Below are 12,079 nucleotides of genomic sequence, written 5' to 3' on the forward strand. Positions count from 1 at the left end.
TTCAGTAACCCTACATTGGTTCCAATGACAAATTCCCAGGTTGTTTCGTTTATGGAAGACTTTTCTAATTTGGAATTTGATGACATTATTTTTAACCTTCCAGAAACAAATGTCATTTCAGACTGTAGAGAAGGAAATTTGGTGATGAGAACAGTTGAACTGACATGTAGCTCTAGTTACAATCAATATGAACAGTGAGAAAAATCAGCTACAGGTGTTAGCCCAGCAAATGATAACTGGCCAAAATGCTCAGGTTCAATCAACTACAATATATTTCAGCTATAAGAAACTGTATACACAATGATTCCTGAAATTTTAAGTGTCTTCATTTAAACTTAAATAAGTTTTCACACAGTTATTGTTACTTTCAAACATTAAATATGTTGCAACAAATATTTGTTACTTATTCATAAACCTGAACCAATATATATCAATACAATGTATTTGTCAATATTGCCCTCTTCCAGTGAATATCACATCATATCCGATGGCTCAAGAATCAATAATTGTATAGTATTCAATCTGGAAAATACAATATTTATTGTGTTTTTTTTTATATTTCTCTCTACAGAATACTATTACATTTATATGAAATTAATTTTGTTTAAAATATAAACACTCTTACCTAGTACAGAAAGTAATGGCAATCTCAGTTTGGACTTATTGTCACTGCAACTCTGACCCACTGACTTCAAAATAAATTGGCATTATGCACAGCCTATGAGCAAAGTGCATATCAAGTTTGAAGACCTTAAGTAAAAGCATTCATATTTACTGTGCAGAAGCAAATTGCTGAGAGACATACATACATCTAGATGTACAGACAACCTGTGCCATCACAAATTATGTCCATTTGGGGTATATAAAAGGGATAAAATCTCTTGTTGATATCAGAAAGCAAAAAGTTAAAAACTTAATCCATCAATGGGTGGAAATTTATTAATGGACAGGGATGCCAAATTAGGTCCCTGTCCAGTATTGTTCTCCCAATGGATGTCGATTTTCCCACTCAAAATAAAAAACAAAACAAAACAAAAAACTGAAAAATATCTTTTTTCTGACAAGCAAATATAATCCTATATCAGTCTGTTTGTTTACCAATGCATGCATCTAGATATTTGTATTCATCAGTCTGACTTAACCAAAATATTGCACCATTCAATTCATACAGGAAGCAAATAGATAACCATCCTGCTGCAAGATAGACATATTGTTTCGATAACAAGTTTTGGGAAATCCTAACAACGTACCTAGCAATTCTGATGACAATAACTGTGCTGATTCTTGTCTTGCAATTCCTGACAATGTACCTAGAAGTTCTTGTGACAGTTTCTGCAGCCAGTGCAAGCACTTCTCTTGCAGAGGGATGTTCTGATATTCAGACTACTGAGTTAAAGATGTATTCCTGGTACACTTATGTTGAAATATATTTTTTGTAATTCAATATTTGTCAATACTCACTGGCAAACAGGTGCTATTCCTGTGGCCTGGACCCCCAACATATACACTACAAACCCCTACCCTATTTTTTACTGTAAATACTAATAATGAAGATTTCACCCATCTTGCTTGAATTCCCCTGTGTTGGGACTGTGACCCCTTCCCCCAAGAGTACAGTGAGGCCCCTGATAGAAAATGAGCCAAGCTGATGCCATAAAGTCCTCCTTAAAGAATATATATAAACTTGCTGACAGTAATCCTGTGTACAAATATGATCTGAAAGTTTGAAAAGCCATTAACTATTGGCAAATCCAGAGTTTCATGTTGTTTCAAAAATGTGTAAGTTGTGTCACAAAAAGTAAAAATCATAACTGATAGAAACTGGTCTGAACAGAGGTCAAAGAAGCTGATCTGATTCTGGGGAAGACCATATCAATGGTGAGACAGTCAAACAGTAGCAACTAGCAAACAAGACACCAGATGGCACTACAGCAAATACGCTTTCCAACTTGAGTATCTATCCAATGTATAAAAGGGGATTAACATAGAATATTACATACAAGTTAAGTACAAGTGAAGTTTCTGTTAATATCAAGTAGATATGTTACTTCATGGATTATGAAAGATCATAACAGAGAACTTTAGGATAATATTTAGCAGGCTGACAACTTCAATAAACAAGTTTAAAAGGATTTCAATACCAGTAAAGAACAAAAAAAACTTGTAAATTTGACAGGTGAGATAGCCTATGAGAATTTAGATTCTTAAGTATATTCAATTTCAAGTTTTGACTTGTTTTACCACAAGCAAGGAAAAAAAAAAAAAAAATGTAGACACAGTCTACAAAAACATGTCGGCATATTCTGCCTGTGGATATGAAGTGCTTCAAATAAATGAAGGCGCATTAAAAGTGCTTACAATGAATAACCTTAGGAAATACATTTTGTGACAAAAAATATAATGAACTATTTTCATTATAGGTCATCATTAATAACTTTTGTTTGCTGTGCGCCAACCCAGAATTTCAGGCTAGTAATGATAATAAAGCATGAAAAACTTATTTTGGTCAATAAAGAACTTGCTAAAATACAGATAGAGTGAACTGAAATTGCATGACGCCTGGAAATTATACTGGTTGGGAACCAATTTCCGGACACATTTTCATAGTTCGGCTCCATTATTCCCTAAAAAAATATTTGACATAAATGAAGCCCACACTACACAAACTACAGCTCCTTCCACATCCGATGTAGTAATCAGCATCGCGTTATGACGTAAAATATGGGTTCCATGGGGCCTCAAATGGGGTCTCTAAAATAAGTTATTTTTCCCGTCAGGTAAACCAGTATCCGGACAAATATTTTGACGGTGTTTTTTTGTTAATTTGATATCAAAATAAGTAATTAAACTATTTCTACACATTTCTACACATTTCTTTATCATTCATCTCTTCAAAATTGCACATGAAACATAACCCGACATTCAATAGCAGCTACGAAAGCAAACCGAGGTTGACTATAAAAAATCGAATTTTGTCTTATACGAATTCCAATAGATATAGAATAAAATCAATGCAAAAATCGACAGCCCTGCATCTTACGTAACTTTTAGCGTGAAATTAAAAGTAGAACATGTTATCAGCAGACAATCATTATGTAGTTTGATTATTTCTTCCCCACTTGATACCTCGGCATGTGTGAACTACTGCGCATGCGCAATGCTATCTTCATGCCCCGTTAAGACGGAAAGTTGTTTTGTAAACGCAGGTGAGTTATCATCAAAAACCCAAACATTATACAGCCTTATAAAATAGTGGTTTGTTGTAGACATGAGGAACAAACTAAATTATCTAGATGAAACAATTACATGAATAACAAAGAAATAAAGCGGATATTACATGTGTCCGGAAACTGGTCCTGTCCAGAAAATAGGTCCCAACCAGTAAAGTTATTCCATTAAACATAACTTTTTTCAGAAGTTTAAAGATTTACAGCTATGCACTAAATTCTATTTGACTGAAAGAAAGGAATATGATATTTGACCTTTGAACAGTTATTTTCAGAGGTAAAAAATGATTATACTAAATTATACTAAATGGGTACTCATGCAAACAATTGTTTTTAAAGATGACCTTGTAAGCAAGTTTTCAAGAAAATAAACACATAATAAATATTCAAACCCCTCACAAGTGAAAAAGGATCCTGGTCATATTATCCATCTGAAATATTTCCAGAACACATGGGATATTATATACATGCACATTTTTTTCTTACTATTATCACAGGCTCAAAGATGAAACATTTTCTGGTTTTTCTTTTCTTCACTGTTGGTAATGCTGGTACCTGTTTCAACAAGTCTTTAATCCATATAGATATTAAGCCAAGGAACCTTCAGGATTTGTTTTTCCAACCATACAAACACCAATGATAGAGCTCCTGTAGCTGTCTGTTGCTTGGTGCTGCAATAAACAAAACTGACTAAAAAAAGCACTTTCATGTTTTCTATCGTATTGAAAGGTATTCATGTTGCTTTCATTCTGTTGTAATGATAAAGGTTCCTATGCAGGTGTAAACCTAGGTAATACCATATGCACAGCTTAAAGTTGGTCAGTCATATTTAAGCAACATCTAAGACATTTTGCCTCTCCTGTATATTCTGTTAGACTTATATCAACAAAAGAAAGACCCATTACACATTTTGATCTTACTGGTTTTAATAAGATGTTGTGATTACTCCCCTTTAATAACAGTATTATACATTAGGTTTAACACAGTACACACTTACTACATGTATAGCTATACACAGTGTAAATGTGTATTAGTCTGAAAAGACTGAACATTTGTTTTTTAACAAATAACAGTGAACTGGTTGTTAAGATGGTTTTGGTCAAGTTGTTTGAAACTTCCACAATTGATCATTTATACTTAGTTGTGTTCACTGAATGTTTAATTAATTGTAAGATTTTCACTGGAGAGATCTTTAAAATTTGACTTCCCTTTGGAAAGGTGAAAAATTGTAAACAAAATTGCTGTGAAGTTGGAAAATCATCTATACCTGGGTATAATATGCACCAATAGTTTGAGGTGGTCCTTGTGGTAAAAGAACTGCACAGGAATCTAAGGCATGTCATGTTTCAAGAAATTGAGAATCTGTGAAAAATTATGGATCCTTAACAGAGAATATAGAAAATCTCTGGCAGTGGTCATCAAACATCAATATAAAAGTTACTTACACTGAATATTGAGCTTCGACAGTAACTCATGTGTTTCTTCACGTTTGTCCATTACTTCAATGGAGTTTGTCGACTCCACTCGTGGTAAACGTATGTTGTAATAAATGTAGATACGGTTGTTAAATGTTGCGTACACAAAGCATGGTACATTGTCTGTTGTATTCACAGCATAATATCCTGTAACAAAAGGAAGAGCTGTAAGCGGATACTGCACACTGGCCTGATAGTGAAATACAGCATATCTCTGAAGCTAGAGCTATCAGTGGAGTGATCAATACCCACCCCTGATGATGGACAAAAGTCTATTCATGAATAAATTCCATTTGGTAATAACAGAGGTAAAGTGAAAGAACTTCAAAACTTTAACCAGAACTTCAAAGACTGAAAAGAACACAAGTCATGGAATATTTCTGCCTGTTCTATGATGTGGTTATGATGTGGAACAACTATGTAGAGTATGACTCAATTCTAAGTAAAGAAGGGGCATAATTCATGTAAATTAAAATTGGTGCCACAGTTATGGACCTTGTGTCCTATGATGTGGTGATGAACAACTATTTGAAGTTTGTATAAAATCCATTTATCCATTTGCCATAGATATGCAAAACAAGGTTTGGCAATGATCACTTTTGCTAAGTCTGGTGTAAATCGGCCTTGTGGTGAAAGAGGAAATGCGCAGACAAACTTTGTCACAGACAGACTGACTGGCAGATAAAGAGCATTAAATCAATATATATCTGCCCCTACCAGGTGAGACAAGTAATTACAGAGATAAAGTAAAAGTCCATCCAAACTTCAGACAGAAAGTCTAAGTAAAAAGAGGGCATAATTCATGAAATACTGGTGCCAGAGTTAAGGACATTGTATCATATGATGTGGGTGATAATATGAAATTGACACCCTATAAGTACTGTTTTTGGAGAGGTTTTTTATTTTGTCTTTCTTGGCAGTCATCACTAATTGCACCAAATCTAAACATTGTCTTTAAACAAACAACACAGTTATAAGCCACTGCCAAAATGTAATCAAAGAGAAAGAAGTGCCAAATATTTCTGAAGGCACGTAACTGTGGTGTTACAGCACAGGACAGCAACAACAAAAACAAGAGCACCGCCATGCGGGTGCTGACGCTCATCTGATTTTTTTTTATAATAGAAATATTGTCCTACCCATGATTTTCTAAGTCTAAAAAGGGCCATCACTCTTGCAAAAAGCAGGATAGAGTTATGTTTCTTGATGTACAGTGTCCACTTATGATGGTGAAAAACTGTTGCAAGTTTTAAAGCAATAGCTTTGATAGTTTATGAGAAAAGTTGACTTAAACATAATATTCAACCAAGAAAATGATTTTTCTAAGTCCAAAAGGGGCAATAATTATTGCAAAAAGCAGGATGGAGTTATGTTGCTTGCTGTACAGGGTCAGCTTATGATGGTGAACAAGAGTTGCAAGTTTTAAAGCAATAGCTTTGATAGTTTAAGAGAAAAAGTTGACCTAAACATAAAACTTAACCAAGAAATCTGATATTTTCTAAGTCCAAAAGGGGCCATAAATCTTGCAAAAAGCAGGATGGAGTTATGTTTCTTGCTGTACAGGGTCAGCTTATGATGGTGAACAAGTGTTGCAAGTTTTAAAGGAATAGCTTTGATAGTTTAGGATAAAAGCTGACCTAAACATAAAACTTAACCAAGAAAACTGATTTTCTAAGTCCAAAAGGGGCAATAATTCTTGCAAAAAGCAAGATGGAATTATGTTTCTTGATGTACAGGGTCTGCTTATGATGGTGAACAAGTATTCCAAGTTTCAAAGCAAAAGCTTTGATAGTTTAGGAGAAAAGTTTACCTAAACATAAAACTTAACCAAGAAAGCTGATATTTTCTAAGTACAAAAGGGGCCATAAATCTTGCAAAAAGCAAGATGGAGTTATGTTTCTTGCTATACAGGGTCAGCTTATGATGGTGAACAAGTATTCCAAGTTTCAAAGCAATAGCTTTGATAGTTTAGGAGAAAAGCTGACCTAAACATAAAACTTAACCAGGCAACGCCGACGCAGACGCCGACGCCGACGCCGACAACCGCTCAAGTGATGACAATAACTCATCATTTTTTTTCAAAAAATCAGATGAGCTAAGAAGAAATTCCAAAAAAAAATCTAAATCCACAAAAAAATTCTTACCAGGTAAAGTTATGTCAAAATACATCTAAAAATTGAATGTACCATCCATGTTGTACCACAGAAAAGTGGTCTCGGTTTTTCCCTACGGCCAATAATAAAAAAGTTTCAAAATAAGCTATTTATAGTAACAAAAAAGGGAAGTAATACAAAAAAAAATTATTGTAAGAGAACAAAAAAGCGATCTGCCAAATAAAAACAAGAGCACAGCAATGCAAAGCAATATACAAAAAGCAAAGTCATATATGACCTTTGACCCCTAAGTGTGACCTTGAACTTGAAGCGAGTCATCCAAAACATGCGCTCTGCATGTCGCCTCAGTGTGGTGAACATTTGTGCCTAGTTTCTTTGAAATCCTTCAAGCAGTTCAAGAGTTACAGAGCGGACACAGCAAAGTCATATATGACCTTTCACTCCTAAGTGTGACCTTGATCTTGAAGCTAGTCATCCGAAACAAGCACTCTGCACGTCGTCTCAGTGTGGTGAACATTTGTGACAAGTTTCTTTGAAATCCTTCAAGCAGTTCAAGAGTTACAGAGCGGACACGAAACACACTCATATGACCTTTGACCCCTAAGTGTGACCTTGACCTTGAAGCTAGTCATCCGAAACAAGCGCTCTGCATGTCGTCTCCGTGTGGTGAACATTTGTGTCAAGTTTCTTTGAAATCCTTCAAGGGGTTCAAGAGTTACAGAGCGGACACAAAATTGCTAACGGACGGACACCGGCGTCATAACATAATACGTCCCTTTGGGCGTATAAAAATTAACTGGAGTCAAGTAAACAACAACATAAACCAGATTACATACTTGTTTCATTTTATACCAACAACTATAAGAGCACTTGCCTGGAACCTGTCGTAATAAATTATTTTACTAATTCGTTGTAAGATACCGCCGATAAAATAACTTGCTGTTAGAGATACATGTTGTAATACACAGAATTGTCTGGCACTGCAGATATAAAGGGCTATACAATATTTCAAGCATGAATCAATTCCATTCAGTAACAAGAGCTGTCAGTGGACAGCGTGCTTGACTATTCTCAGTGTTTGATAGTATAATATAATCTATGAGTAAAACTTTAACATTACAATAAGCATATTCTAAGTCGAAAAGGGCCATAATTCAGTCAAAATGCTTGATAGAGTTGCCTCCTCCTTTTTACAGACTGGGGTCATGATGGTAAACAAGTATGCAAAATATCAAAGCAATATCTCAATAGACTTTGAAAATATTTGGGGTGGTACGAAAACTTTAACATTTATTCTAAGTCGAAAAGGGGCCATAATTCAGTCAAAATGCTTGATAGAGTTGCCTCCTCCTTTTTACAGACTGGGGTCATGATGGTAAATAAGTATGCAAAATATCAAAGCAATATCTCAATGGACTTTGAAAATATTTGGGATGGTACACAAACTTTAACATTTGTGTGATGCTCACGCTCACGCCGGGGCGAGTAGGATAGCTCCCCTATTCTTCGAATAGTCGAGCTAAAAACTGTGAAAATGCATAAAACTTTAACCTAAAATTTTTAAGTAAAAGGAGACATCATTCATGAAATATTGCCACAAGGGTTACAGCCTATATGTCATACGATGTTGGTGGTCATAAGGAAAAGCTTTTTTAAGCCTAAAGCCAATTCTTTAATATTACAACAGAGATAAAATCAAAGTGTTTCTTTAAGTTATAACAAAGATAAAATCAAAGTGCATCAAAAGTTTAACTAAGGTGCACAGTAGGATAGCTCCACTTTTACTTCATATAGTTGAGTCTTTGCCTTTATAAGAAGGTACCTGCTTTTGAGGTATCATTATCTATACCGCAGGTTTTATTTTATAGGCTGATCACTACCAAATAGAATGTAAGCCTCCGCTGGTCTAGTCACAAGTAGTCCAATATAAATAGCACTGATCTTTTTTCCTTTCCTAGTGCATTTTCTCGGCAGCAACGTGCTTACTTTTACTCTACCACGTTTCAGTATGTATCACTTTACATTCTATTGAAATCGGCATGTTCCTATCGCATGCTAGGTAAAAATGGCGGCGTAAGAATTTAATGACCAGTAAAGAGAAATTGAAAGAAGCGAAAAGTAGTAAATTCAGCGGGTTGTATTTAACGAACTGTAGTTTTCTTATATAAAAGTTAACATCCCCTTTTCTTTTTGTTTTTCTAAAGTAGCGATCTAGTTCTTTATGGGAATATAAGTCTCTGAAAATCTGATATGCTAGAAAGTGTCAAAAAACCGTTATGAAGTAAGTAGATTTTATATGAAATAAAGAACAGCTGGATTTAGTGGTGTTCAGCCTATAAGGGGCAATACATGGTATTTTGTGAAACTCCTCGAAAATGATTGGAAATGCAATTAATCTATTTTTTATGATGTAAAACGGTAACAAATGACTGAAAACTGTTAAATTTCTTGTGTTTCTGGAATTTAGATCGAATTTTCGACCAGGTGGTTCTATTTTGGTTCGTTTTAGAACCTAGTAGATGTCTTTTCTCGCATTTTTGCACTTCAATTGTCTGTATATTATTGAAATTAGCATGTTTCTGAATGAAAATGACAAACATCGTAACGATTAAATGAATTTTAAATGAAAACTCGACGAATAAGGTAAAAAAATAAATGAATTACTGCTTGCACAGGGCTAAATTTCGCGTAATTTTGATGATGGGGGTGGCCTGTAATGAATTGTCATTTCTCTAGATTTTCTCAGTATTTTGCACCAAAACTAAGCAGAATCATTGTAAAACAGGTGTACCTTGAGAATGAATGCAAATTCATGGAAAGATTAAATAAAAATTTTTTCTTATAGGCTGATCACTACCAAATAGAATGTAAGCCTCCGCTGGTCTAGTCACAAGTAGTCCAATATAAATAGCACTGATCTTTTTTCCTTTCCTAGTGCATTTTCTCGGCAGCAACGTGCTTACTTTTACTCTACCGCGTTTCAGTATGTATCACTTTACATTCTATTGAAATCGGCATGTTCCTATCGCATGCTAGGTAAAAATAGCGGCGTAAGAATTTAATGACCAGTAAAGAGAAATTGAAAGAAGCGAAAAGTAGTAAATTCAGCGGGTTGTATTTAACGAACTGTAGTTTTCTTATATAAAAGTTAACATCCCCTTTTCTTTTTGTTTTTCTAAAGTAGCGATCTAGTTCTTTATGGGAATATAAGTCTCTGAAAATCTGATATGCTAGAAAGTGTCGAAAAACCGTTATGAAGTAAGTAGATTTTATATGAAATAAAGAACAGCTGGATTTAGTGGTGTTCAGCCTATAAAATCTGTTCACCAGTATTACTGTATTTAATGCAACATATCCATATATAGTTAAAACAGATATTCTTTTCATATTTGCTGCAGTCTCATATCATTGGCACAAATGATCCATTTTGGTTTTCTCACATACTGCATTGTTTTGTATCATCAGCCAGCATGAACGACTTGAGCAAGTTTTTTCTTCCCCTTTTAACCTTTTACTTTGCTAAAATTCTAAAATGGACTGGCTAATCATTCAATATGGGCAGTACCACTTATTATTCAGAGGGCTGTTCACTGAAAATTTACTGACTGACTAACCATGATCAGCCTGCACAGACATGCTGATCTTGGGTCTGCACTAGTCGCAAAGGCAGAATGGCTTGCCAGCAGCACTTAGCTAAAGGTTAAATGAAACCCCACATATACTAGGAACCTACCTGCAGTGAAAGCTGCAACATTATCTTCAAACTGGTATCTAACAGCCTCTCTACCATGGTTGACGATGTATGTCTGTCCATCCCAGGAACAACATACCACCTCTTCCTTACCATTGCCCTAGTCATTGTAAGAATAAGTATATAATTCAATCATCTCTGAACTTTGCAAACATTATTTAATTCCAGCTTTTCACATCAATTTAACAATTTCTTAATTAAATTTAAAAAGCTTTACAAAAATAAACAAACTACATTTATTCTTTTTTCTTACCTCAAAATCAAGTATTTATCTGGGTCTTTTTGAGGATTGTACACTGAACAGCTTTGAAAATGCAAAATTTGAAGGATGTGCCATAACTTGGGAATATTTTGAATAATATCAAGATAATTTTAAACTTATTAAAATTTCCGAACAGAGAGAAAATACATTATTTCATGGGGTCCTAGGTTTGAATCCCAGACATCTTAGTAATGACAGACCTCTGCCTCTGATTCATGTTGGGAAGTAGTCAGTTTCTTGTAGAGAACAGGTAAATATTGCCAGAGAATCAAGAAATACTGGTTAGCTTAACTGACCAAAATACCTGATAACAAGAGTGCCAGAATGTCACAATATACGCCCGTCACAGCAAATTTCTTTACTCTAGCACCTGTATTGCAAATGAATTTTAATTTTGTGATTGTTTAGTAATCATTGTAAGTCTTTTGTTTTTCTAAGCCCACAAAAAGAACTCCTTACCAGGTAGAGAGACCTTAAAATTTGAAAGTAACATCTATGTTGTACCACTGAAAAGTGGTCTTGGTTTTTCCCTATGGTCAATTATACAAAAGTTACAATATAAGTTATTTATAGTAACAACTAAGGGAAGTTAATCTTTAAAAAAAAAAAAAAAAAAATCCAAAACAAAAATTGTAAGTCCACACAAAAATCTTTACCAGGTAGAAATTGGTCAAAATACACCTCAAAATTGGATGTAGCATGCATGTTGTACTATAGAAAAGTGGTCTCGATTTTTCCCTACGACTAGTAATGAAGAAGTTACAATATAAGCTATTTATAGTTACAACAAAGGGAAGTAATTCTAAAGAAAGGAACTGCGCATGACACTTCCTCTCATGATGGTGTATAATTGTGCCAAGTTAATCAAAATCCCTCCATGCATGAAGAAGAAATGCTTCGGACAAAGTCATTCTTGTATCTGACCTTTGGCCTCTAAGTGTGACCTTGACCTTAGACCTCGGGACCTAGTTCTTGCGCATGACACTTTGTCTTGTGGTGGTGAACATTTGTGCCAAGTTATATCAAAATCCCTCTATGCATGAAGAAGAAATGCTCCCGACAAGGTTTTCATTGTTGTATCCTTTGACCTCTAAGTGTGACCTTGACCTTAGACCTAGGGACCTGCTTCTTGCGCATGACTCTCCGCCTCATGGTGGTGAACATTTGTGACAAGTTATATAAAAATCCCTCCATCCATGAAGGAGAAATGCTCCAGACAAAGTTTTCATTCTGGTATCCTTTGTCCTCTA

At 34.8% G+C, this 12,079-nt stretch overlaps 1 protein-coding gene across 1 annotated transcript in view; it reads right to left on the minus strand.

Moving 5' to 3' along the window:
• Positions 1-320: 320 nt before the first annotated feature.
• The window catches only part of LOC123536372 (KICSTOR complex protein ITFG2-like), a 53,888-nt gene continuing 42,129 nt past the window's right edge, over positions 321-12,079 (minus strand). The window contains exons 10-12 of the mRNA XM_045319508.2: positions 10,550-10,667; positions 4,673-4,849; positions 321-3,898 (exon numbers count right to left, since the gene is read on the minus strand). Coding sequence (XP_045175443.2) covers positions 3,831-3,898; positions 4,673-4,849; positions 10,550-10,667 — 363 coding nt within the window. The 3' untranslated portion in view covers positions 321-3,830. The remainder of the gene's footprint in view (positions 3,899-4,672; positions 4,850-10,549; positions 10,668-12,079) is intronic.

Source organism: Mercenaria mercenaria, chromosome 17, assembly GCF_021730395.1.
Source record: "Mercenaria mercenaria strain notata chromosome 17, MADL_Memer_1, whole genome shotgun sequence".
Lineage (NCBI taxonomy): Eukaryota > Metazoa > Mollusca > Bivalvia > Venerida > Veneridae > Mercenaria > Mercenaria mercenaria.